The sequence below is a fragment of the Vulpes vulpes genome, chromosome 2, assembly GCF_048418805.1.
Source record: "Vulpes vulpes isolate BD-2025 chromosome 2, VulVul3, whole genome shotgun sequence".
NCBI classification, from domain to species: Eukaryota; Metazoa; Chordata; class Mammalia; order Carnivora; family Canidae; genus Vulpes; species Vulpes vulpes.
Window position 1 is genome coordinate 43,054,410 of NC_132781.1, and position 26,744 is coordinate 43,081,153.

General features: G+C 55.8%; 1 protein-coding gene across 49 annotated transcripts in view; it reads right to left on the reverse strand.

Moving 5' to 3' along the window:
- MYO18A (myosin XVIIIA) overlaps window positions 1-26,744 on the reverse strand; it is a 97,299-nt gene that overhangs the window by 19,804 nt on the left and 50,751 nt on the right. For 32 of the 49 annotated variants that reach the window (XM_072747864.1, XM_072747879.1, XM_072747874.1 and 29 more), the window contains 27 exons: window positions 26,517-26,604; window positions 26,208-26,314; window positions 25,922-26,098; window positions 25,360-25,573; window positions 25,011-25,153; window positions 24,323-24,423; window positions 23,230-23,293; window positions 22,868-23,012; window positions 20,479-20,655; window positions 20,161-20,251; window positions 19,695-19,887; window positions 18,766-18,852; window positions 16,712-16,853; window positions 16,402-16,561; window positions 15,218-15,404; window positions 14,671-14,914; window positions 11,635-11,744; window positions 8,573-8,638; window positions 5,387-5,515; window positions 4,529-4,672; window positions 4,061-4,150; window positions 3,809-3,928; window positions 3,497-3,608; window positions 2,990-3,117; window positions 2,547-2,701; window positions 658-781; window positions 362-562 (listed from right to left, as the gene is read on the reverse strand). In XM_072747864.1, the coding sequence (XP_072603965.1) occupies window positions 362-562; window positions 658-781; window positions 2,547-2,701; window positions 2,990-3,117; window positions 3,497-3,608; window positions 3,809-3,928; window positions 4,061-4,150; window positions 4,529-4,672; window positions 5,387-5,515; window positions 8,573-8,638; window positions 11,635-11,744; window positions 14,671-14,914; window positions 15,218-15,404; window positions 16,402-16,561; window positions 16,712-16,853; window positions 18,766-18,852; window positions 19,695-19,887; window positions 20,161-20,251; window positions 20,479-20,655; window positions 22,868-23,012; window positions 23,230-23,293; window positions 24,323-24,423; window positions 25,011-25,153; window positions 25,360-25,573; window positions 25,922-26,098; window positions 26,208-26,314; window positions 26,517-26,604 (3,699 nt within the window). Of the gene's footprint in view, window positions 1-361; window positions 563-657; window positions 782-2,546; window positions 2,702-2,989; window positions 3,118-3,496; window positions 3,609-3,808; window positions 3,929-4,060; window positions 4,151-4,528; window positions 4,673-5,386; window positions 5,516-8,572; window positions 8,639-11,634; window positions 11,745-14,670; window positions 14,915-15,217; window positions 15,405-16,401; window positions 16,562-16,711; window positions 16,854-18,765; window positions 18,853-19,694; window positions 19,888-20,160; window positions 20,252-20,478; window positions 20,656-21,271; window positions 21,284-22,867; window positions 23,013-23,229; window positions 23,294-24,322; window positions 24,424-25,010; window positions 25,154-25,359; window positions 25,574-25,921; window positions 26,099-26,207; window positions 26,315-26,516; window positions 26,605-26,744 lie in introns of all 49 variants that reach the window. The other 17 variants (XM_072747873.1, XM_072747862.1, XM_072747841.1 and 14 more) reach the window with 1 other exon arrangement.

A 26,744-nucleotide genomic window follows, 5' to 3' on the forward strand; every position in this document is an offset into this window, starting at 1 on the left:
AATTCCCTCACTAGATGTCTGACACAGGCCCAGAGAAAGCTGCCAGACATGGGGACAGTTCTGCAGACTTTCCATTTGCCCTTTAGGCTCTAGCTCTCTGAATTGACATGGTGGCTCAGTTGCAGGCTCGGTAGGCTCGTGGCCTTCTGGCTGCCACGCGTCCCGAGCCCCTCACCACTAGAGCTCAATCGAGGTTTGTTTTTGTGGAAGCTGCATGAAAGCTTAATTATTTTCACACTGGGGCTGGCACAGATCAGGTGCTCACTCAACACGACTGCATGTGGGAATGTGCCCTTCTCTGGCTACCCCCGGGTTAGCTGTGGGGACAGTGGTGCCCTCCCTTGGCCAGACCCTGTGGCACCTGCTCCAGCATCTGAATGGTCCCCGCCTGCTCATCCAGCTCCTCTTCCTGATCCTTGACTTTGGCCTCCAGGTCTCGAAGCTGTTTCTTGACCTTGGCTAGAGAGGCCTCATCCTTAGACTCTTGGGAAGAAATGTCCTGGAGCTCAGCCTCCAGTGAGACAACCTTCTGGGTGAATCCGGCAATGTCCATGTCTTTTTCCTGGAGTAAAAGAAAAGATGTTGGTCCCATGTTGGTTTGGAACCAGCTGTTGCCCGTGAGGAGGATGGGGCATGGGTGGTGGGTGGCTCACGCACTTCCAGTTGCTGCTTCAGGCTGAAGGCCTCAGCAAGGAGCGTGTCCTTCTCCCGCTGCAGCTTCTCCCGCTGCAGCTTCTCCCGTTGGGCCTCCTCATGCGCCTGTGAGAGCTCGCTGTCAAACCTATGAGGGAGCCAGGACCACCAAGGTGACTCTGTCAGGGGAGGGAAGAGTCTGGGTTTCCAGCACCCAGAGGCTTCCAGAAAGCAGGGCCATGGACAGGGACAGGACGCAAGCAGAGGGGGACTCACACAGCCCAGAAGTGAGGGATAGCCCAGAAGTGGGGGATATCCAGGATCCCAGGCCATTGAGGCCCTGCTGGCAACCTGGTCTAGGATGGGGAGGGGGGCATCTCACTGAGTGGGTCTAAGGAACCCTTATACCAGGTGAGCCTAGGAGGGACCTGCAGACTGCTTTCAGGGAACAGGTAGACAGGCTCTCCTCAGTTTTTTCATTTCAAAAGATCAAAGAATGTAGGACCAGGGTGAGGGTAGAGAGGGCACTGGAATATGCAGAAATGGATGTCCTGCCTCATCTAACTCACTTTCCACAGTTCAATTTGGCAACTCCAGATAAGCAGCTGGCTCCAGCCCCCACCTCTGGGTGCCAGCCCCCGGGCAGGCCCATGTGCCCCAGCAATACCCGTTTCACCACCAGGACCCCTTCCCGCCACCCCCTCAACCAGGCCAGAAGCCAGCAGTCCCACTGTGCCCAGCTGGCAGTGCGCGTCGGCAGGTGCATGGTCCACAGCCATGGTTGGGGCCTCTTCCTTGGCTCCTCTACCTCCCAGCCTATTTCCCTGGCCCAGTGACTCTAAATAAGGAGCAAATTGCTGAAATGCCTCTTAACATCTTTTCTGAATAACTAATAAGGTTCATGTTGGAAAATTGGAAGGCTCCCCCCAACCCAATCCCACATCAAAAAAAAGGGAAGGAAACTCTGGGCAGCAGAAATGAAACCCAATAAGTTGCCCAGCAGGGAATGTAGTGAGATGGTAACTAGGCCAGGCTGGCACTGCCATGGGTGGGGGGGCTTGAGAGAGGGGTCCCACTAAGGGTGCCCCCCTCTACGTGAAAGGGAGGATGGGGATAAAGACAAGAAGTAGGGTGGTGGAGAGGCATAGCCGTCTCCCCTCACCTTCTTCAAGTGGCACCCAGCTGGCAGGACAGCAGAGTACCAAGGAGGCCCAGGGTCACCGGAAGGACTCAGCTCTGCCCTGCTCACCCTCAGGGGTGGGGCTGTCCCTTCACGAAGGCACCTGGGACCTCTGCTGAGAAACCCTCCCCTGCAGAGAGGAACCAGGAGCTCTTCCCACTCCCTGGGGCACCCTGCTGTTCTCAGGGTGTGTGGGTTCCCCGGTGTTGCTAATAAAGGCAGCCCATTCCCATCCCCAGCCAGGGAAATTAATTTAGATTGGATCTGATCTTGTGAGGGCTGCTTCCCCCCACCCCCACCCCATGTCATTACCATAATGAGATGGAAGTGGCACAGTAGTTCAACAACATTAGTCAGGAGAGTGTGTTTGTGTGGCTGAGGCAAGCAAGATATGGGGGCAGGGGGCAAGGGGCAGGGGCACAGGTGCTTTCTGCACAGGGCTTGGTTGAAGCTCATCCTCACTGGGCCCAGGCAGGGGTGATGGGCACACACTGTGGGGAGCATGTCCAAGAGCAGAGGCATGAGCAGGCCTTCCGAGGGGGTGTGGCCAGAGTGCTCCTCAGAGGTCAGGGGTGAGACCTGTTCACATTCTGGGACAACAGGCCATGCAGGCAAGGCCCCTGGCCAAATTCAAGCCCTCTTTCCTTCTCTCTTCCCTGGCGGGGGAGGCAGGGAGCCTTGTTTGGGGTTGTGCTAGGAAGTCTTCTATGTCCAGGGCAGGGGATCCACCCACCTCCTCTGCTTCTTCTCCAGCTCGTGGTTGCGGACCTGCTGGCCCTCCAGGTGCAGCTTAGTGTCCTGCAGCTCTGCCGTTAGCCGCTGGCACTTCTTCTTGAGCTGCTGCAGGGCCCGCTGGCTCTCATCGATGTCTGCCTGCAGGTCCCCAAGCTAGGGCCGAGATGTGGTACAGGGCCAGCAGCCAATGAGGGGCCAGGAAGTATGGGGGGAGAAGGTGAGGAGAAGAAGGGGGTGGTTAGCGAGGGAGAGATCCAGGGTTGAGGGATGGAAGTCGGGGACATCCAGGGAACCACACCTCTCTAACAATGCTTTGCCCTTGGGCATCCCCAGTGAGAGGCTAAGGCATCAACCCTACCCCAGTGCTCCCAGGGCTCGCCTGGCCCTTCACGGCAGCAAGCCCCTCCCGGGCATAGGCCTCCCTCCTTTCACCAGCCTCACCCGCCTCTCCAGCTGCCTCTTGTTCTGCTGCTCCACCTCCAGCTTGTCTTCAAACTCCTGCTGGAGCCGCTTCTTGGTGAAGTCCACCTCCCGCATGGCTCGCTCGTACTTCAGGCGCCACTCACCACCTGGAGAGTCAGGGGCAGACAAGGGATGGCTAAGCTGCTGAGGGCCTCTGAGAAGGGGCAGCAGGGGGAGACAGCCAGAGAAGGGACAAAGGTCTCTGGAATGATGGCTTCCTCCCAAGCCAGGAAAGGACTAGAGAGGGTGCATGGCTATGTGTGCTATCTTCTCCCCGGGGACCATCACACCCTGGCCCCCAGACCCTGTCCTTATCACGGCTGTCATGGCTCTCCACGACAACCCCCTGCATTCACTGCCACCTCTACTTCCTCATCTATTTCTGTCACTAAAGCCTTCTGCCAGCCTACAGAAGAGAGACAGGTCCAGGCCAGGGGTGTGGCTGCCCAGGGTGGGGAGGCCGAGCACCTCTGGCCTCAGACCCACCTGTGTCATCATCGTCCACCTCCCCGTTGATCTCAGCTGCCCGGATGAGGCGGGCCTCCATCACCTCCATCTCCATTACCTCCATCTGCTTCTTCAGTGCATCGTACTGGGTCTGCAGGAGGGAGGCTTATGAGGTTACCATCCCTCTCCCTTGCTCAGTATCCACCATGGCCCTGAGCCATGCAGACCCTGGGCGCGTGCTTACCCCAGGTGGACAGGGGTGCAGGGCCATCTGTCCTTGGGGGGCAGCAGATGGACACTGGAGCGTGGTGGTCACCAGCACGGCTGTCTCCACCCTGGCCCTGCCCTCACCTGCAGCTCTTTCATCTCCTTCTCAGCTCGGAGCCTCTCCGCGGCCTCTGCGTCCAGCAGCTGGGAGGCGGACTCTCCCGTGTTACGTTCATCAGTCAGCTCCGATGTCAGCTCTGAGATCTGGGGTTGGTGGGGGAGGGAGTCGCCACCAGTTGAAATTCCTGCCTTACTCAGCTGGAACCCCCAGGGGACCTCCTGGGCCTGGCACTCTGCACAGGTGGGCCAGTCAGCCTGGTGCGGGGAGTCACTCACCCGGGTTTCCAGCCGGTCATTGCTGAGGCGAAGCTCGTTCCGCTCCTTCTCCACCTTCTCAAGCTTGCTCCGCAGCTGCTGGATCTCCTCCTAGGGTGCCGTTAAGAGGACAAAGTGAACTGGAGGCTCTGAGAGGCTGGGGCCTGGAATCTCCACCATTGTGGGTGAATGAAGCTGGGGAAGCTCAGGCCAGGACACAGGGGATAGGAAGCCACTGTCTCCCAGGGGCTCCTATCCCAAGACCCTTCCCTAGATGCTGGGGATGCCTGAGATTTTAGACTGAGAGGCTACCCAGGAGCTTGGCCAGCACCCCACAGGGAAGCCTTCTGTTTGATGGGCATCATTCAAGGCTCTCTGAACTATAAATGAAGAACACTTGGGAGCCCAAGACGAGCTGGCAAGAATTTTGCCCACATAGAGGAACTCCTCCTTTTCCATTGATGTGGCCCTTCTGGAGCTGTTACGTACGTCTTTGCTCCGGATCTGCTCCTCAGACAGCTGTACCTCGATGAGGGGCCGCACAGTGGTAAAGAGTTTCCACCAGGCCCAGTCCTTCACCCCTTTGTTCTTTTTGATGTTCTTCTGCACACAGCGAATGGCCAGGTCCTGGATCTAGATTGGGGTGAGGGTGGTGCACAGCAGGGCTCTCAGTCCTAAGCCCTGCCCCTGGCCCTGCCTCCCCCAGCACAAAGGCCAGGCTGCTTCTCTGGCAACCTAACCCATGGTTCAAACATTCCCTGTGCCACCCCTCGCTTCCAGCTTCTCCCATCCCTCAGAGAGCGGGCGGCAGAGAGCCTGGCCCTGGGAGCACTGCACTGGGCACTAACCGCTCTGCCGTCATTAGGAATAATTTCATCTGCTTTATTTGCTGCCTGATTATTTCCAGCACCCTGGCCTAGATGTGCTATAAAACCTAATCTTGCTGAAACACAAGAGGCGGCGGTGCTGGCTGTTTTATGGACTTGCTAATAAGAAAAGGAGTCGCTGACACAGCTCCTTAATCTTCATGGAGCAGCCTATGATCCAGAGCCCACCTTTGCCTAGGCGCTGCCCCCCCATCCCCACCCCAGGCCCAGGCCCCATGGCCCCACTGCTAGGTATTCCAGCACACTCATAGGCACCAAGGAGCTCAGAACACTTCCCTGCCCTGGCCCAGGGCATGGTGGCCCCAGGAAGATCCTGCTTCTCCCCCAGGTGACAATAACTCATAGTCCCAAAGCCTCCTGCCCCAGCATGTTCCCTTGGACTGCCCCCCACCCCCACCCCAGGAACTCTGCTCTGCCATCTAGGCTGGGGACTGGGATGGAGATACCCCTGGAACAGCACCTTTTTCTTCTTGAAGTGCTGGCGGGCCAGGTAGCCTCTGCAGGCCGCCTGGAACAGGGTTAGGTTCCTGCTGGTTTGTTCATCCCGCTGTTCCTCTAGCCGGGCCAATGTGCCAGCCCGGAAGAACACCTGTGGAGAGGCAGTCCTGATGAAGGCAGGAGATGTGCTGAGGGGAGCCCAGCAGAGAAACAAGCAGCTGGCACAGGAAACTAGCCAGCTTGGGAGGTGGCCCTGGGAAGAACTTGAAAATCCAAGGGAACAAGGGAGGAGGGAGGGAGCAAGGAGAGGCCCCAAGAAGGCTGAGAGGGGAGGGCTAGGCTGGTGGCTGGGGAGGGTTTTTGGGAGAGGAGGAGTAAGGTGGGAAATCTAACTTCAAAGAGAGATAAAAGGAGAAGGAAGTCAAAGGGAAGGTATCTGGGACAAGAAGGAAATACAGCAGCTACAGTCAAATGGGGACAGGACACCCCTCGGCAATATCTAGGGCGGTTTCTTCCCCGAGGACGGCCAGCAGCACTATCTGTGCCCCCATGCCCACAGCCCACTGGAGCACCCAAACACAGGGGCCAGCTGCTTGGGTCAGGTGGAGTGGATGTGGTGAAATTGTGTAAGGAGAGAAAGGTCCAGAAGCCATGCACAGAGAAAGGGTGGGGCCCCCTCCCCACTCAGTCTCCTCTTTAGACAGCCTCCTCTTTCATTTGCCAGCATCCCGCCCCCACACACACACCCAGGTTTCAGCTCATGAAAAAGCCAGGGGATGGGTGGGGGTTGGCCCAATCAAGAGACCTGTCCTACAGGTTTGGGGGCTGGAGGGCAGATGGGAGAGGAACCAGCTGGGCGCCCCCACATCCAGCATTTCCTCTCTCTCTTTGGTGCTCCAAACTGGGACTGGGTAAAGTTTTCCCTGCTAAGGGAAGAAGAGGGGGGAATTTACAGATGAGAAGACTCCAGGATCCTCACAGAGGGCAAAGGGATACCTAGGTATATGCCCACCTCCACCTTGCCCAGGACACAGAAAGTTCCCTTCTGTGGGGCAGAGAGAAGATGTGAACTCTGTGGGAAACACTCAGAACCAATACTTACAGTATCCCTAAGGCTCCCTTCAGGGAAGAAGTGGGGAGAGGGCCTACACTTTCTGCTGAGAAAGCTTTGCCTCTGGCGACTCCACAGAAACCTAGTTCCCTGGGGATGGCCTAGGAGAAAGCCAGCTCCGGTCCTCAGCAACACTTCCTCAGATCCCACACTGGCACTGAGTGCCTGGGTTCTCCCATGGGCCTCAAGCCCTACCCGAGCCTCAGTATCTCACAATGCATGAGCCTGAGATTCCTCCAGGGGTGGGGAATATCTGAGTCCCCCCAGGACTGCTCCATCTCCCCCAGGTGACAATAACTCATAGTCCCAAAACCTCTTGCCCCAGCACATTCCCTTGGACCCCCCGCCCCAACCCCACCCCAGGAACTCTGCTTTGCCGTCTAAGCTGGGGACTGGGATGGAGATACCCTTGGAACAGCACCTTTTTCTTCTTGAAGGTAGACATAGGTGCTAGTGGTCAGCACACACAGCTGTCTAACTAGGGCAGAAGGGAGGTGGCCAAGGGGATGGAGAGCGGTCCCTAGATGGCCTAGGGACTGGAGCAGGGAGCCTGAGACCTCTCTTGTGCAGCTATGCATTAGTGGGGGTGAGTGGGGGTAATACTCCTTTTGAGTATTAGGTGAAAGCTCAGGACCTCTCTTCCCAGCATACCCATCCATACAATTTTACAAACAGAATCAGGAGGCTCTCAAGATCCTCTAACACCCTGCCTGAAACCCCCAGAGTTCTGTGGGCTCAGACAGCGACCCCCTCCTTGAAGCAATGCCACAAATACGCAGAATCTTTGCTCACCAGCCATCCAACCACAGCCTAGAAGCCCTGAAATTTCTCTCCCAAAATCAGATGTGAGAAAACATCCAACTTTGCCTCTAATTTCTGAGTGTGAATGGGCCCTGGGGCTCGCCTGCCTCAGCCAAGCACCTGGGATGAAGCAGAGGGTCTGAGCTGCAGCTGGGAAGAGGACCAGCCTGTACAGGCCCACTCCTGACCAGGACATGCCTTGGAGGAGGTGCCACCCCAGTGCCAGCCAGCAGCAGCCCAGCCTGCCGGAGGGGCAGGAGCCCGCCCAGGAGCCGGAGAGGCTGAAGTGAAACTTTGGCTGTGGGTTTCCCAGGGAGGAAGTTCGGCTGGCAGCCCCTGAGCAGACAGATAGTTGGGGAAGGGGAGAGGTTGAGTCAGATACAGTAAGAGACCAAAGCCAGAAAAATAAACGGAAAGAGTGAGGCCACAGAAGACCCAGAGAACAAGGAAAGAAACAGAAAATGACAGAGCCAGAAACCAAGGACTAGATACCAGCAGGAACTGCCAGGGCCAGAAGGAAAAGGGAAAAGCAGCAGAGACAAAGATACAGCCAGGGGATGGGAAAGAGAAGGGCCAGGCTGGTGACTCAGGATACAGAACAGAGAGAAAAGAGTGGACAAGCAACACCAAGCCTTCTTTGCGAGCATCTCCATGAAGCCCTGGCACCCACAGTTCCCTCCGTCCCTGCTGACAGGTAGACAGGCTTAGAACCCCTCCCTGGCTTCCACATGGCCTCCCTCCCAGTACAGCCCTTGGAGCACATACGTGGACGCCACCTGTCAAGCCTCCCAGTTTCAGGAGAGAATGGCGAGCAGGGCTCCTGCCTGTGGGAGGGACGCTCGCCTGACCCACTGGCGCAGAGTGATGCGGCACACTGGCACCCGAGGCCGGGCGGGCCTGCCTCTCATACACCACGTTCCATTCAGGTGAGGAATTGGACTTGTGGGCAGGTGGCGGCGGCACAGCCTCGCTGCATCCTGCTTGCTCTGCTGGGACCCTGGCAGCCCTCGGGGGGCCTCTAGAGCACTCTGCCTACTGCCTTCCTGCTTTGTCCAGCTCTCCTCCCTGCTGTCTTGTCCTCCCCGCTCCCCACACCAGGACTCAGGCCAAGTTCAGGGCCACCTTCCAACCCACTCCCTCTCCCCGACGTTACAGAGGTTCATGGTCCTGAACGAGTCATTCCTTCAGAGGGTGGGAAGTCAGGTTTGCTGCAGAAGGGGAGGGCCAGCCGTTTGGACAAGGGTGACCAGAGTGGGTGCCGGGCCTGGCCATCCTCACCCAGCTGGGACTGCTCACCCGGCTCAGGCCCATGCAGCAGCTGCTCTTCTCCAGATCCAAGGACTCCAGCAGCTCCTCCACTGCCTGCAGAGAGAGGCCTCTGTCAGGAAGGCCAGGGGCTGCTCCCCCGACCCCGGTCTCTATGCAGGGTTTTGCCTAGGCACGAGTCCCTCCCCAGCCTCTACTGAGGCAGTCCATTACTTATTCAACAAGTGCTCTTGGGCGGGCTTCCACTGCGTCAGGCACTAGGTTAGATTCTGGGGACGTAAAGATGACTATGAGGGCAGTAAGTTATCTTGTTGGCGAGAGAGGCAAGTGAATTAGTGAAGTATACAAAGGAGACGGCACCTAAGTCAGACAAGAGATCACGGAAGGTGTCCTGGAGGATGGGAGGTGTTGTTTGTGCTGAGTTTTTGGTTCTAAGGAAGAATTAGGCAAAGTAAGGGAGAGGGCATTTCAGGCAGAGGGACAAGCACAAGCAAAGGCATGGAAACACGAGACAAGGGAATGTACTGAGGAAACCAGGCAGCTTGGGAGTGAAGGGTGTGGGGTGGTTAAGGTACTGCTAGAAAGGTGGGCAGTAGCCAAAAGGGGTGGCGCCTATATGGAGACTGGATGGAGGCCCCCTCAGGCAGCTACTGCAGGCGTTCACAGGAGAGGAGGCTGAAGCCTGACCCAAAGGGAAGAAAGAGGCGGAAATGCCGATATGAAGAGATAGAACCTTGCACCTGCAGGTGTGCAGAGGCAGGGTGGGTGACAAGGAGGAACCTAGGGATACACCCAGGTTTCTGACTTAGGAAGCTAAACAGACAATGGTGCTGCTCTCCACGGTAGGAAACAGAAAAGTGAGACTAAGTTTAGGAGGGAATGGAATCTGTTTGGTCTGAACATGCTGAATTTGAGGTGTTACAAGGCACGTAGGTGGAAAAGTCCAGAAAAAAGCAGCCAGATAGAAACACACGTCTGAGGTTCAGGAGAGAGGCCTGGACTACAGGTATTGATGAGAGTCGTCAATACATACGTGGTGATGGAAGTGACGGGTGTGAATGAGATTGCCCAGGAAGAGGCTGTAGAATAGAAAGCACAGATGGCCAAGGGCAGTGTCTGAAGGGAGAGAGAGACCTTTCCTGCAGGGGCAAGTGGAAGAAGGGAAGCTCAGCAGGATGAGAGCATGGCCAGGTGTGGCAGCAAGGAAGCTGAGCAGAGAATGTTTCCATAAGAATGGAGTTGTCAATGGAGTCACATGTAGCCAAGAAGCACAGTAAAGGGCACCACGGAGGGCAACGGACAACAGATCAGTCCCAGGGTGTTAGGGCAGGGATCTGGGCACTGGAGGGTGGAGGAACGGGTTGGGGCAGGCAAGAAACAGACAAGGGTCCCATGTGAGAGAGGGTTGATGGGAGGCTCCTTTCCCAGCACAGGATCTGCAGAATGTTTATCCCCTGAGAGAAAAGAGAGCCTGCAGCAGAGTAGAGGCTGCAGCACCGATGAAGTAGGACTCCAGGGAGCCACAGGAAGTGGATTCCAAAGCACAGGAGGAAGGCCTCTCCCACCCAGACAGGAGGGCTGAGGAAGAAGGCACCAGAAGAAAACTGAAGAGAACATACAGAAGGCAGAGAAGGAAGCCAGAGCCTCAGTTTTATTACCATTCAGAAGCAAGGTCAACTGTTGGGCAGATGACCTGGGGAGGTACAGCAGGGGGGAATTCAAGGAGAAAGACTGAATGGCAGGGAAGGAGCTTGGAACAGGGGCCAGGGAAGGATGCGCCATATGAAAACCTTGCCAGGACACATCAAGGGCAGTTGAGGCTGGAGGCCATGAACCCATAGGACTTCCAGTCCGCCTGGTTGTATAATTTTCTCCATAGCCCTTGGGAACCCCAAACTGAGGAGTGCAGATACCTGAAGGCTGGCCCTTCACTGTGGGGGGTGGGGGACATGGGCAGGTATAGGGAGGCTCAGGAGAGCTGAGGGGCATGGAGGCCAAGTGACCAGAGGGCTGGACCATGGCATCAAGGTGGAGCAGAAAAGAAAGTCAGAAGGGAATGGACACAGCAGAGAAAATGGAGTGGGGTACAGAAAGGAGAGGTCTCAACAGAGTCAAAGAGCAGGTGTCCTGAAAGGAGGAGAGAAGTGAAGTGCGCAGGTAGGAGGCTGTGGTCAGAGAAGGCCATGTTGGAATTTATGATTTCTCAGGTGAAGCATTTCCAGGGCTGACAAGGTCCTGGGTGCAGCCATGAGTGGGAGGCTGGAATAAAGGTCTGGGGTGAGAGAGAAGGGGGTTGTGGGTGGCTCATCTACACGCACACCAAGGTTGCTCAGGACATTGGCAGGTCCTGGATGGAGAGAAGTTTTTGAGGTCTCTGTGAATGTGGGTCTGTGACTTGGGGGGCAAGGGGAGAGGGGCTTTCTGCCCCATTTTGCACAGCATTCTCCCTTTGGGGGAAGCCATCCTAAGGTCTGAGATACCTTCAGAGTCAGGCTGGGTGCCTGAGGCCAGAAAACAGTGAAGGAGGCTTCCTCTGCTCAAGGAGCCCTCTGGCTCTCTGAGGGGCTGCCTCTGGGGGTTACAGCCATGAGTTTCTGAAGCCATGAGTTCACCAACCTGTGCTGACAAGAGGCCGGAGCCTTTGGCTTACCCTGGCGCTGTATCAATCTTGCCCCTAGGAAGGATGCTTGCCCCACCTCTGGACAGCTTTGCTTGCTGCAGGAACCCGAGTCCCTGATGTGGAAGTGAAGGCTGAAGGGCCCGGGTGCTACCAGTGGTAACACCCCAAACACTAGTTCTTATCTGCATCCTGAAGGCTCTTAGATGACTGGCTGACCAGAGAGCAGAGACCCCCAACTCTGGCCTCCAAAGGAGGTGACTCTTCTCTGATTCCTATGGGCCATGCCCCAGGCTGCCTTCTCTACACTGGCATAGCTGGGCTACTACATGTCCCTGTCCTGGCCCCTGGGTGGCCAAATCCAGGAGCCTGAGCAAGGGCCAGCCCAGCTATCTCCAGGGGCGGGAGGGTAGCTGCTCGGAGGGATCTGCGCAGAATGAAGGGGGTCTGGTAGGGCTCTCTGGCCCAGACCTACCCGCCTTTCATCCATCACAATGTAGTTGCGCCCATGCTTCTTGGTCAGGTGTGGGGCCAGGACGTCGAAGCGGCGACGAAACTCGGAAAACACCATGTGGTCTGGGTAACCTAGAGAGACGGCAGCCCCGAGCCACGTCTGTTGGCCCCTTGCCTGCTCCTGGCACACCAGATGGCCACTGGTGCCCCAGGTTGCACACAGGGACAGTCCCTGAAAGGGGAAGAAGCTACAGGGGGAGGAGAGCCTGAGTGTGGGGCAGGCCTGGGAAGGGAGGGTGGAGAGGGAAGAGGCAGGGGTGTGGGACAGGAGACTGCAGGACACTTAGGGCTGCCCTCCAGGGGGATTGTAAGGTTACAACGGGTACAGGTTCCTTTAGAAGGAAGCAAGCTCCCTGTCAGTGAGGTGTGTGAACAGAGGACGGTTGACCACCTGGGGATAATACTATGGCTAAGAAAGATGCTTTCTAGCCTCTGTGTCTATGACTCTGTTAAACCCAGAGAGAACAATGGCTTCAGGACTTAACAATGAAAAAGAAAATAGGGTAACAGACCGTAGCAAGAGGAAAAGGGCACAGACTTGGGGTCAGAATCCTGGCCCTGGCTCATGGCACCATGTGACTTTGGACAAGTCACTGGACTCTCAATTTCCTCATCTTTATTATTTATTTTTAAAAAGGATTTCATTTATTTATTCATGAGAAACACACAGAGAGAGGCAGAGACATAGGCAGAGGGAGAAGCAGGCTCCTTGCGGGGAGCCCAATGAGGGGCTTGATCCTAGGACCCTGGGATCATGACCCGAGCCGAATGCAGATGCTCAACCACTGAGCCACCCAGGTGTCCCTCGGTTTCCTCATCTTTAAATGGGGGACCTACCACTTATCTTGTATGATAGTCCTGCGGTTTGAATGAGAAAATATGTAGAAAGCACGTTTGGCTCACATGGTGGGTGTTCAATAAAATGCTCCCTTCCTTTCTTCAGTCCCCAGAAACAGGATACAAAAAGGGTGGCCCTTCCTGCTCCCATCCTGACCTTGGGCCCCAGACTGCATGAGCAAAAGAATTCTAGATTCTCTTTCCCTGCGGAGCGTTACCTCTAGCAGAGACGTCCCTACTGTTTAGGCTTGAGGCCAGGGCAAGTGGTCAGACGGCTTCTGGCTTGGAGCGAGGTCGGGATGGAGGCTGGTAGGAGGTCACCCTGAGCCCATGGTAGAGGACACAGTCACAGAATTTCAAACCGAAAAGGGGTCTTAGGCCAGATACAACTCATCTCCCAGGCATAGGAACCGAGGCCAAAGCAGTGGCCCAACTGGCTGACTCAAGGTCACAGGGTTGCCGCCAGAGGCAGAACTGGACTCCAAACCCGGGCTCTTGAGAGCCTGTCGGGGGCCTGCTACGCTATGCCGGCTTCATGAGCTCCGGGAAACCCTCCAACTGGGAGATGAGGCTGATGCATGTGCCCGATAATTGAAACAGGAGGCGGGGGCCGCTGAGGGGCCAAGACAAAGTGAGCTATTGATTGTATCTGAATTGCAATTAAATTGATGGGCCAGAATAGCAGGTCTGGACGCCTGGCATCTTAATTAATCATCAGCGCTATCGATGGTGGCTGGGGGCTGGGCCAGGGGAGGGGGGCCTGCTGCTGCTGGCCTCATCGATCTGCTTGTTTGAGTAAAGCACATTGATTTTGGTTCAGAGCGGTAACAATCTGGTTTTGAAATAATAAACACCAACTCCATATCAAGACGTGGGGACAGATCGATGATTTATTTGGAGCAGGGCAGGGAGCCTGCTTTGTGGCTTTGGCTGCTAAGGAAAAGTGATGGTGTCTATGGGGATGCCTCAAAGGGACCTGGCTATGGGTGGGTGGGACCCTGCTGGCTCTCCTATCAAAGGAAAAAAGGGCAGAAATCTGGCAGTCCATTACTTCTCAGGCAAACGAACCCCCTACTTGAGAGGCACGAACTCAGAAGCTGGTCTGCCTGGGTCCCATTTTGCTCTGCCACTCGTGAGCTGTGTGACCTTGGGCAAGCTACTTAACCACCCTGAGCCTCAGTCTCCTCATCTGGGGATGGTCATAGTATCAATACCTCATGAGGCTGTTGTGAGCCTTAAGTGAGTGACGTTGTATGGTGAGTTCAGAACAGTGCCTGGTACACCATAACTGCTCTAATAATGTTAACTACAGTTGATCCTTGAACAGCATGACATGAGTTAAGGGTGCTGGCCCCCTGTGCAGTTGAAAATCCAAATGTAAATTTAACTCCCCCCAAAACTTAATGACTAATAACGTATGGTTAACTGGACATAACAGCAGGTTAACACAATGTTGTGTGTTACATGGAGTACATACCGTATCATTACAGTAAAGCTCAAGGAAGGCAAATGTTATTAAGGAAGTCAGAAAGAAGATAAAATACGTTTATCAGAGTGTATTACAAAAAGTCCACATGTAAGTGGACCCACACGGTTCAAAGCCATGTTGGTCAAGGGTCAGCTGTGCTATGACTCTCACCCTTTCCAATCCTTCCTCCAGATGGGTCTATAAAAAGGATCTGTCTGACCTTTCTTGGGAAATTTAAGTACCTCAGAAAGATTTAGCACCTCATCTCTCATTCAGGGGTATGGCCCCGCCACCTGGCTACTCTCAGAGGTAGTTAGCACCACTGAACAGATGGCTCTATATGGGCATGGGTCTGCTGCCACGGCCAGGCCAGAGCAGAGCAGGGAACAGCGGAGGGGGAGTTGTGTGAACGGGGCCTGTGGGGCAGGGCGAGGAGGGGATGAAGAGGACTGGATGCCGGAGGGAGAGGGGGAAGAAGGGAGTCCTGGGTGGGAAGGAAAAAAGAGAGGACCAGACTGCGCTGGAAAACCACCACCAGAGCAGGTACCAGAGCAGAAAAGAGATCTAGAGCCAGTCCAGAGACAGGAAGGGAGTAGTACCCCTCTAGCCCCATGGGTCCCACTTAGAAGGTAGAGAGGAGCAGGAACAGCCCGAGAAAACAGAAGCAGGAATTGAGTGGGAAGGAGGCCCCACCTTGGCGGTACATGCGCATGGCATCAAGCAGGCGAGAGCCACGGAGCTGGGCACGCAGTAGGGGCACGTCCAGCTGCAGGAGCCCAGCCTCACAGTGGTCTCCTGAGGGCAGGTCCAGCTCACTGCTGCTGCTGACTCGGCGGGAGGATGCAGACCGGGGCTCCCCGGCCCAGCCCTCTGCTACGGGCAGGAAGCAGTGCACGAAGTGCAGCTTTGACTTCTTGATGGTGTCAATGAGGGCGTCCTGCCAAAAGGAAAGAGATGTGCCTCAGTGGGTTCTGATGGCCCAGCCAGTGTCCAGGAGAGCCGGAACCAGTGGCAGCCACTTGGCTCCTCCCAGGATGGCAGGTGTCTTGCCACTGGCCAAGACATGCCAAGCCTGGACAAAGCCACCCTCACTAGGCCTGAGTGGTCTCTGAAAAGAGGACCCACCAGCAGCAATCACATGTGAGAGTGGGATGCTGAGTGGGTACTGGGTCAGTAGGGTGTGCCCAAAGCAGCCAGAGAAGCCCCGAGAGGGCCCTAGGGCCTAGGCAGGCACACTCACCACCTGCAGCTTAATTTGGATGCACAGTGACTTCTTCTTGACAGCCGCCATGCCCGTGGTGAAGGTCTTCCGCATGCTGGTGGCCCGGCGCAGCGCCAGCTGTGAGCCACCCTCCAAGCCTGCAATGGAGCCTGACAGCACTGTGGTGCCGCCTGCCCGGCCCAGAAACAGGTTGCTAATGATTTTCCTACCAGAGGTGGAAGGGCAGAGGAGGAGAAGAAGTAATTTTGAGAGAGTAGCAGAGGGTGTCTTCCCAGTTTCTGGGACACCCCCAAAATCCCCATATTGCCATGGCTGGAGGCCTGGATATTATCTGGCCTGGGGCTGCATGTCCCAAATCCTGGAGAGAAACTGGAGGGAAATCTTTGAATGGGAAGAAGAGAAAACTAGTGGGGGGCAGGACAGAGGTCTAGAGTAGGCAGGGATTGAACACGGCAGAGTGATCTGCTCTTGGTCATCACTGGGGAGGGCAGAGGTCCAGTGTGGCAGGAGGGATTAGAGCCCAACACTCTACCACGCCATATAATCTGTGTATGATATTTACTGGTTGTTCTCTGCCTCTCCCCTTGCCCCCAGTTGGGCAGGGAGTTTTCTTTTATTCACTGCCATCTGCCAGGCACCTAAAAGAGTAGATGCCCAATAATTATCTGCTAAATAAATAAACGGATAACAGGCCTTATGTGACTGACGGGTTTCTAAAGCTACTCTTGCCTTCTTTTAAGTTTTTTATTTGTATCTTCTTCTTATTATTATTTGTTAATTCTTATTATTTTTTAAAAGTAATCATTATACTGAATGTGGGGCTCAAACTCATGACCTGGAGATCAAGAGTTGCACATTATTCCCACTAAACCAATCAGGTGCCCCATTTTTTAAAGTTTTGCTTTTTGTTTTTTGCTACTCTTGCCTTCTGTGAAGAATGTGGAAGTGCTATTCAAATTTCAAGGTGCCTCCAACCATATCCATAATTGGATAACCATATCCAATTTATAGGTGCCTCCAACCATATCCATCCCACTTCTACTCCAGGAGGCTGCCCCCAGGCCCTCAAGACCAAACTGGGCTTGGCTGTCACCTCTCAGGAACCAGAGGCTATCAAGCCTGCTGGCGAGGGGGCCTCTGAGACTAGGAAGCCCAAAACCGGCCCTGGGGATTGGACATGGCAGAGTGAGTGGTGTTCTTACTTCTGGGAGTCCTGCAGGAGCCGGGGGGCATTCTGGGTGGCTGGGTTCTGTTTGGTGTAGCTCAGCCAGCCAGATACATTGTACTCAACCCAGTTGGTGCCGTGACTGTGGCCCAGGAGAAAATGGTGTGGTTTGCTGCTGCGTAGGAGGGGGCTTTGGCCTGAGGGTGGGAGAAGTAAGGTTCAGATCATCAGGGCACAGGCCCAGAAAAAGCCCAGGCACTCTGGGCTTTCTAGGCAGTACCATCTAGACCTACATAAGTGGGTCCTCAGGAGAGGAGGAAAAGGAGCCCTCCAGGGGTATGACTCACCTTTTTTGTCACCTTCCTGAGGGCCATAGTAGGAGAAAAGGCGCTCCAGGAGGGCATCCTCAGTGGCCCCTGGCACTAGTGCCTCCTCTTCCAATAGCCATAGTAGGCCCCTTGCCTCATCGGTGCGTGCCAGCGAGCGGACCTATGGAGAAGTGAAGAAATGCCACCATGTCACATGGAACCCCTGGCCCAACCACACACTATAAATATGCTACACATATGCACATGCACTACAGCCCATGACACTCACGGCTGACAGCCTGTGGAGCAGCTGGGCAGCAAGGAGAAAAAGACTAGAGAGAAAAGCCCACAGCAAAATCTATTTCCTAGGAATTGTGTCCAAAGCCACCAAAGCCTGAAGGGCTCTTGTTAGCCATCCTCATCCTCTTGGAAGTCAGCAGGGCCTTGGGTGAACCCACATTGCCCTCACTCTCTGGGCATCACATCCCAGGCAGATTAAAGGAGATGAAGTCTGGAAGGCCTGGGGCAGGGTGCATGGTCCAAAGGAAGCTCTCAACCAGCAATGGCTATGGGGTTAATCCTGGTCCCCCTGACAGTGGAGAGCCAGAAATGGCTTCGAGCCCTGCAGGTGGAATCCCTGCAGGGTCAGAAACTCAAAGGTCAAAATGTAAGGCTGGTGATTTAATAGATATAAATAATAATAGGTGGAGCCAAGGTGACTGAATCACACCTGTCCCCATCTAAAGGGAAGAGCCACCAGTTGGTGGCCAGCTGCTTTCCTGGAAGAACACTGGCCTAGCATTGGTAAATGCTCCAGCTTTTCAAGAGAAGGTGGAAACACAAAATTCTGATTTCTAACACCCTGTGTGGATCACACAAATGAGGCCTGTGGTTGCATCTGGTCTCAAGGTGCCTTTTCCAAAGCATTTCCAAGTCTTCCTTGAGCAAGAAGGACAGAATCTTCTCCACACCCCATGCTTGCCTGGCCTTTCAGGAGTGGGGGGCAAGAGAAGTAAGAAAAGTGCCATCTTCCCTCTCTTTGAACCCCGCTGCTTGCATCTCCACCCACCCCACGGCTGCCCAGGGGAGTCAGTGTGACAACCAGGAAGAAGCAGAAGGTGGCCAAGAACTGGTGGCAGCTAAGGTCTCAGAGTGGCTACAGCTACCTGGCGTGAGTGGGCAGTGCAGCCATTGGACAGTGAGCAGCAGGCTCACCACTGAGGGGCCCCTGTCCCCAGAGGGGCCAAGGACTATCAGATAAGGAGAGCAAAGGGGAGGGATAGCCAAGTCCCATCCGGACACTATCTGACATGCCCCCCCTCCTAAGCCACATGCACTGTCTTCCCCACACCTCCTGGGAATGGCAAAGGCTCTCCAGGAGGCTGGCACGGAGACCCAGGTGTCAGGAATAAGAAGCCAGCTTCCCAGGGGAGACACAGAAGTTGCACACTTTAAATACTTGTCCCAGAGGGACAGTCTCCCTGCCCCCCACCCCGGCTGCCCACAGGAGGAGGGAGGGGACAGGGCTCAAAGCAGAAGAGGGCAAATATGCCAGAAGAACCTTATGCAACTTGTCTGAGGATGATCAGTAAATGCCAAGTGCTCATCAGGTCAGCCAGGCCCCCAGGCGGCAAATTGCCTGAGATACAAGTCCAAAGTGTGACAAAGCCTGTCCCTAAGGTTGAGGTGCCAGGGCTCACATTCAGAGCTAGGTGTGGATTCCCTATTTGCACAGGCTCCTTGCCCACTCTGCTCAGCAGCATCAGTCTCTTGGGGACAGTGGGAGGGATTACTATGTACTCGGGGCCCAGCCCAGCCCTTGTGGCCCAGGAGGAGGAAACACCAGGGCTCCTGGCAGACATACACAAGGCTCAGCTAGTCACGGGACAGGGCCCGTGTAGGAGCAGGTATGCCTCCCCAACCCGGTCAGACACCCTGGGGCTAAGGCTCTCACTGTACCAGGGCAGAAGGAAGTGCCACTTCCTGGCCAGAGCAGTGAGAGCAGCAGCAGTTCACACGGTGAGGGCTCCACCGAGGGAAAGGCCCAGACAAGGGGAGAAAAGGAGAGCCCGGGCCCTGGCTGGAATTCCTACCAGGGACTGATGGGAGGCTTGGTCCACAGCTGCCACAGAATCATCCGTGGCTGGCTCCAAGTCGTCAAACGCCAGCTCAATGTTCTCCTAGGAGGGAAGGGTGAGTGGTGATGAGCACAGGCCACTTGAGGGGTACAGCCCTATGTGAAGGCCAGGAGGGGGTGCTGGGTCAGCAAGTCTAACCTTCCATCCCTCTCAGGATCTCCCCTCCAGCAGCCCCACTGACAAGTGTTCACAACCTCCCAAGGCACCACATGGCATTTTGGGACAGTAAAATTTGTTTCACCTTCTTGAATACTGAGCTAAAGTCACATAGTACTGTTACTTGGGCCAGGTGATGAGACTACACCAAATAAGTCTACTCTCGATTTCACACAATCATCCCTGAAACACTTGAAGATAGCTGTTTGCTTCTTGAATCTTCTCTCCAGGATAAATATCCTCTCCAGTTCATTCATCTCACCTGCACATGAAGTAGGATTTCTAGATCTTGTCCCATCCGAGACACCCTTTTACAAAGGAGCCCTACATAATCAGTCAGCATTGTAACAGGTCAGGAGCCAGGGGGAGGCCAGCAGAGGCCAGGCCTGACACACACGGAGGCCGGAACTGCATGGTGGCAATTCGGGTCCTATGTGGGTGCCTTGAGGGTGGGCAAGGAGGGGCTCTCAGTGGCCCTGAATGCATCTGCAGCTCCTTGGAGAGCAAACTCTCTGCAAAGTAAGAATATAGCCTGGGGCAGGACAAGACTACTAGTCTGGAGAGCATGGGGAAACAGAAATGACAAACAGCAGAAGTGGGGAAGGGAGCCACCAGCCAGGAAGCAGGAGCCTTCCCACTCCCCAGAAGTCCTCCCTGTGGGTGCCAGGAAGCTGAGGCTGGGGGCAGGGGCTAGGGGGTAGGCAGGCAGAGGCAAGGTCAAGTGCTACCTCCTTGTATCTTTCTAACTCCTGCACAAAGGTGCGCTCGTGGAAGAGTCTCTGCAGCCGGTCCTGGGCGTAGTTGTGGCACAGCTCCTCAAAGGAGGCTCCGCGGGCCGACCCACCCTGTTCAGGGTTCTGGAAGCCCGGAGTGTCCACAATCATCATAGAGCAGAGTGAGTGCTGGCTGGACTTGAGAGCCCTTCACAGGGAGAGCCTGGGTCAGAGCTGGCCCCACTGGTCTGCCCGTGGTGCCCGGGCAGCCCTGTTCTGCCACAAGCCAAATCTCCATCCCGGCCCAGGCGCCCAGAACCCTGGTGGGGAGGCTGTGCCGTTCCTCGCCCGCAAGGACAGTGAGCCCTCTGCTGGTGGAGAACAGCTCTGCCTCAGCAATCACACCAGCTGAGAGAGGCATCAACTCCCCCTTTGTCAAGGCAGGAAGCTGATCAGCTTCTGGGTCCTGCCAGGCACTCACCTGTTCACCAGGGAGACGAGAAGGGTGAAGAGCTCACTGTAGAGGCCAGACGCCATGCCCTCTAAGCACTCCAGCGCACTCAGTTTGGGGCCTGTGGGGCAAGAGCCTCAGCTCTACCTCCTGCCCACCCTAGGGGATCCCCACAGGGTATGCTCTCTAGCCACCCAGGGTCAAGTCAGCATGGGGCACTGGGGCTGGGCCTCTCCCTCTGAAAGAAGTATTTATTCACTCCAAGAGTCTCCCCAAACCAGAGAAGAGAGCAATGAGCCCTGGGTGAGGTCTCCCAATCACAGCCACCAGCCAAGGGGCTCAGTGTACCTGTGCCATCTCCCAGGCTGCTCTCCTCAGGGCCCTGGCGGAAGGAGGTGGAGCGCTGCAGGGTGCAACCCTTGTGCTGATGCTTGAAAATGGCTGAGGACAACTCTTCCAGGCTGCAGCCCAACAGGTACGCGGCCTTCTGGGCCCACTCGTGGCGGGCAAACTGCTTGCGCCCAGCTATGGGGTAGAGAAAAGGATCTGGCATCTTGGGTCTTTCTCCTTAGTCCGTTTGATGACCGCTCTGCCCTTTGGCTCCCATGGCCAAGGACTAGGGAGTGAACATGTTGAGTTAAAAATAGTCCTGATGATGCCAGAAGGGCTTTAGGCAAAACAGGGACAGCCAGGAGCTGCCAGCACTTCCGGGGTCCCCTGCGGTTGGAGAGAATGAACAGGTCCTAAAAGAGGGGGGAATGCCACAGTGCTGCCACCGGAGGGCACCCAGGCAGCTTGGAACAGCCCTGTTAGAGGGCTTAGCCTCAGGAGTCCCAACTTGGGGAAAGACAGTCAGAGGAGGTGCAAGCCCACCTGGGATGAGCATGAGAACCACTGTGCCCATGGGGGACACATCACAAGAGAATCCTAGTGCCTCCCTCTCCATGAATACATGAGGACCCTCTCCCTTACCTCCAGGCGTCTGCCAGGGGAGACCACGAACACCCACCCATGGCCCAGCAGCAGGGAACGTGGAAAAAGCCTCAGGGGAAAGGGAATAGCCCACGCAGACAGACGTGCCTCAGCCAACATGTGTCTAATCACAGCAATTAGGGAGAGCTAACAAGAAACAAGGTTTTACCTTCAGCAGCTTCTGTAAGGCAAAGGACCAGCATGCAGCATGCAAAGAAAAACAGTGTGTTAGCAAACAGTCATCAACTGAAACTGCCAGGCCCACGGGAAGGGACTGTAGGGGGTGGGGGTTTGTGAGGATGAGCGGGCGAAAGAATGGAGCCACATTCTCACAGTCTCAAAAATACACACAAGCACACGCACACAATCTCAAAGGAGTATGTTTATGGATGTAATCACATTGACACACACACACACAGACCTATGAAGACACTATGCATGCATGCACACACATGTGCGCATGTACACACATACTCTGGAAAATATTGGAAGCTCTGAGGAGGTAACAGACCCTGCTCAACCAGGTCCATGTGTTGACCACCCAGAGCTGTCTGCCTGCGGTCAGTGCTGGGACAGGGTTAGAGGAAACCTGCTTTTGTCACCTCCTCAGAGTGAAAGAACTTCCTCAAGACACAGCCAACACGCCTACCCGCCTGCCCACCTACACAGTCTGGAGACAACTTCTTTAGCTTGGAGCTTGCTTCCTCTTTGGCAGGGATGCCACCTGCTGGGATTGTAAGGAACCTGACACCTAACCGTCTGTTCCTCCAGGCACCCACCCACCCACCAGTGCCTTTCTCCCTCCTGCTAAGCTGTCTGGGGCTCTTCACGTCCCAGAGGAGGAGGAAGCCAAAGCCCAAGGTGCTGTTCAGAGTCAGCATCCCTCTGAGAAAGGGGAGAAAGGGGTGAAGAGGTGCTCAAAGTGCCCGCCCATCAACGTCACCTCAGGGGAAGACAGCAGTGCTCTTCCAGCCACACCAAGCTCTAGCCATTCACAAGCCCCCAGTGCAAGTGCTGAAGCTGCAGCCCCTTTGTTACCACGGTGCCTGCTGCCCCCTAGTGGTCTCCACCTTACCATGCAAGAGGAAGAGACACCTGCTACCAAACCGGTAAAGAGAAAGCAAGACTGGGGGGTGGGGGGGTACTGGCCTCAGAAAGCCCCAAGAAGTAAACCCCCCCACTCCATCTAAGCCCCATTGGCGGGGGGTGGGCATCCCAAGATGCAAAACAAGTCGAAGCAGCTATCCCTGGGATGCTGAGAAGCCTCATGGCCAGCAGACCCCCTCTCCACCCTCAACCAGGAGCTTCTCCCAGGCCAGTCCCCTCCATTATGGCAGAACAAGTCCATTCCCCAGAGAGAGCCCCAGCACCAAGATGGGACAAGGTGGCCTCTATACCCCAGGGAGGGGCTGAGGTCAGTTACCCGCTTGCTCCTCAGGGGCCTCTGTCAGGAAGGGAATAAGAAGAAGAGTTATTTCAGGAGGACTGCTCTGAGTTAGAACCCTTTATCCCCTCAGCCTCTGAACCGCCGCCCCCTTGTTCTTCGTAATGCTCTGCATCACTGCCATCCAGGTCCAGTGGTAGAGATGCTCCTCTGCGTGCTTGGAGCCTTCTGCTCTGATGTGGGGGATGGGGAAGAGGCACAAGCAACAGAGGGGTGTCTGATAACAGAGCTGTGCTGGGTGAGGACAGAGTGGCAGGGCCTCCACAAGCTCTCCCAGGAGATAAGAGATAAGCCAGGCTGTTGGGACCCACGGTGGGTTACCTTTGGTGGCACCTGCAGCCCCTAAGTGGTAGATGGCAGCCAGGATGAGCCAGCAGGCTTTCTGTTCATCTAGGGAGATGCCCAACACCTTCATGGCGGTCTGGAGCTTACTGAACTGCTGAGCTGCCTTCTGCTTCTCCTCAGGCTGTACGGACAGACAGGCATGCTGAGACCACATCTCCGAGGGGCAGTCCCTCTCGGCATACCCCCATGCTGCTGAACCCTCAGAAAGGGCAAGGCTAGGGAGAGCCATCCAGCTGGAACTGAGGTCCTGCTCCACCCACATGGCACTCCAGGCTACTGGAGGCGTCCTCTGCTCTCAAGGCCCAGGACTGCCAACCCAGGCCCCATAGGCCCCTCACCTTGGCCAGTGGCACAATCCCAAACACATTGTTCTCTGCCAAGTGGTTCAAGTGGAGCTCTGTCCTAGGGGTACAATAGAGGCATCAGCACAGTGCTTGGCCCCCATGCCAAGGGCCCTCTCTCTACCAGGGTGGACACAGATCAGCTTCCAGACTCTGAGTTCTGTCCGCCCATCATGCCCTACTATCAGGCCAGCTGCTGCCACCTTCCCTAATTGGCCTGGATGCCTGATCAGAGCACTAGCCTCCCTAGGACAGGTCACCAGAGATGCTCTGGTGAGAGTGTCCAGTCAGACCCTTGAAAGAGAGCAAGGAATCTGCTTGTGGAGTGAGTCCAGACAGGACAGACATGCTCTCAGTTACAAGAAGAGCTAAGGAGGATAATGTCCTGGGGCTGCTACTCAGCCTTATCATTTAACAAAGACAGGAAGTCAAGATGCCTGGATGGCTCAGTGGTTGAGTGTTTGCCTTTGGCTCAGGGCGTGGTCTTGGAGCACGGGATCAAGTCTTGCATCTGGCTCCCTGCAGGGAGCCTGCTTCTCCCTCTACCTATGTCTCTACCTCTCTTTCCATGTCTCTCATGAATAAATAAACAAAATCTTAAAACAACAACAACAAAGACAGCAAGACTAAAGGTCTAAAGGGAAGAACCTGGCAGATGAGCCAACATGGGGACTGTGGGGGGTAGCCCAGCTTAGAGGGCACTTCAAAAAGGCCCAGGCATTCAGCTCCAGTGTGGACTCAAACAACAGCTCTGCCCCACACTAGCCGTGTGACTCCAGGCAAGCCCTTGACCACCTGCATCTTGGTGTGCTTTCCTCTGCAGCCCTGGTTTCAGGGGTAGCAGAGGTCCTGGTGAGGCCCTGGGAACATAGAAGGGCCAATTTTGCCTCTCATACATAGCCAGATCTCCATGCCCAGAGCTCGGGAGCTGCTGTGGGGTAGAGCCTATGGCTCATTCAGCAAACTGGTTTGTTACCTCCAAGCCTCAAAGGTAGCAAGCACACAATATAAACAACCAGGTGACAAGACCAGGAGCCATCAGTGAGCTGGAGTCCAGAGCAGCGTTCCCATTTCCTTTGTCCCATCTCACCTGAGTGTGCCATCCGCACAGGCCAGCAGGTAGTAGAAGACATTGAACGTGGCCTCACTGGCTGGGCGTCGAGCCACGCGCAGCTTCTCCAGAAGCATTGTCTGTGGCACAGCATGGAGGGTATGGGCAAAGAGGGCGATGCCGAGTCAAGCTTCCCCCATCCCGTACCAGGAAGAACCCGGCCCAGGGGAAAAGCGGCTACAGCTTGCTCTCAACCAGAGGCCAGATGACCCCAGGGTCAGACCTGGGGCAGATACAGGAGCCAGGGAAAGACAGCCCAGCTCCTGGAGGGGTCCTCCTGCCCTTTGCCTGGGCCCCCAGGCAGAGTCTTCATAGGGAGCCAGGCACCCGGTGGTGAGATGTTTCATTTAGCATGGACGGAGATCAGCGTCAGCTGGACCTTACTGTATTGACAAGCCAGTCTCACCTGGGTGAAACGAGCCTGAGAGAAGCCCCCAGACACAGGGCCAGGGCCCCAGGAGTAGGGCGCAGCCAACCCCAGGAAAGGAGGCAAGGGGGGGGTGGTGGAGCAGAATGGTGAAGGCTTGAAGAGGAGCAAACCAGCCCTGCTGGAGCCAGGGTCCATTCTGTTGGGGTAGGATCCCAGGAAAACGAGGCGCAGGAGAGAGCTGAGTGCCAGGGCGTGGAACCAGGCAGCCAGTCTCTAACCACCCTGCATGTCCCTCACCTGGATGGAGGCTGAGGCCACCTGACCCGCTTGGTCAAAGTCCAGGGAGATGATCTGGGAGAAGCGGGTGGCATTGCCGTTCATGATGGTGGGGCTGTTCCCAAAGGCTTCCAGAAGGCTGTACAGAGCCTGCCACTTCTCAACTGCAGGAGACAGCCCAGAGCCATGAGGAAAGCCTCCAGAGGCCCAGCCCAGGCCTACTCCCCCGGCACACAGAGGCTCTGAGTTACTCAGACCCAGGGGTAGAGGGGTTTTGAGGGCACAGAGAAGGCAGGGAGAAAAAAAGATGACACCTACAGGGCACTTCCGTTCCCGCCCCCTCTCAGTTTTTCCAGGTGTCCTGTCTCACCAGAAAACACCTTGTTCCCACTGGTGCCTGCAATGGTAGCCAGGTACTGCACCAGATGCTGGCAGCTGGTGGTCTTGCCACTGCCGCTGCTGCCCAGGAGGATGACAGACTGGTCCTGGCGGCTCATCAGCATTGCCCTGTATGCGGTCTGGGCCACGGCATAGATGTGGGGTGCCATGTCCTCCCGCCGACACCCCTTGAACATGTGCATCACCTTGGGTGGGAGGGGGATGGAGGGAAGAAGAAGGCTCTTAGCTGGTCCCACTCAGACACCCCTTGCTCCACCTTTCTGGGCCTTTCACTGCAGGTGGGGAGCAAGGGATTTTGAGGCTAAGGCCATGTGTTGGAATGCAGATTCTAGCCCAATCCTGGTTTCTGTTAGAGTTTAGGGGGAGGGCCTATGTCCCCACCCCCTGAAGCAACTCCTCTTCCCAAGTTCAACTTTGAGAGTGGACCAGAACCCAGTGGGATGCCAAGGGAAAGGGGCAGAGCCAGGGAAGATGGGGTAGGTAGTACATGGGTGGGTCCCTGAGGCAGCATGGTAGCCTAGGGGTCACCATACCTTCTCAGAGTACACAGCGGGGGCCCCACGGGGGCTGAGGATGAGCAGGCTGGGGCCAGCGTACGTGTGTAGCAGGCTAGCACCATAGCGCTGGCGCAGTGTGTGAAGGGCACTGGACTCGTTGAGGTATACCAGCGAAGCCAGATCTTCTAGACGGTCGCAGGAGGGAGCATTAGCCTGTGTGATAGGACAGGTGGGCAGGCACTGAAGAAGCAGAACCTGTCTGTATTGCCAATCGACAGGCCTGCCCTGCCCAGCCCACTTCCTGTGCCCTCCACCTGCAAACCTTCTCCACATCATCCTCATCCACATCCAAGATGGCGCCATCATGGTCTAGCTTCACACGCACCTTCCCTTCTGGCAAGCTGAGCTCCTCGGATTTGAGCTGACTGCCTACAGAGCGGGGACAGACAGTCAGACACAGGCCTGGGAAGCCTCTGCTACTGTCTTTGGGCCCTCTGTGGTCTTGTCTCCTCCCCACTATATCACTAGCCTCTCCTCACTCGCCACCCAGGCTTACCAGACCCAGAAGGCACACTCAGCCCCGAAACCTGAGAGGCCCAGGCATCTCTCCCCTGGGCCTCCCCAGACTCACCCAGTGAGAAGCCATCCTTATGGACCAGCCACACCTTCTCTGTCTCATACCAGGCCTCCTCAGCTGCAATCTGTTCTTCTGTCTTCACCTATCAGAGGGAGGGGGGAATAAATAGTCAGACCTTGCTCTAGAAAACAGAGTCAGGACAGCAGGAGAGAGGAGAAATGTGAGGGGAAGTGCTTCCAGGTGAGCCACTTGGGAAGGGGACAGTTGGATAGCAGATACAGA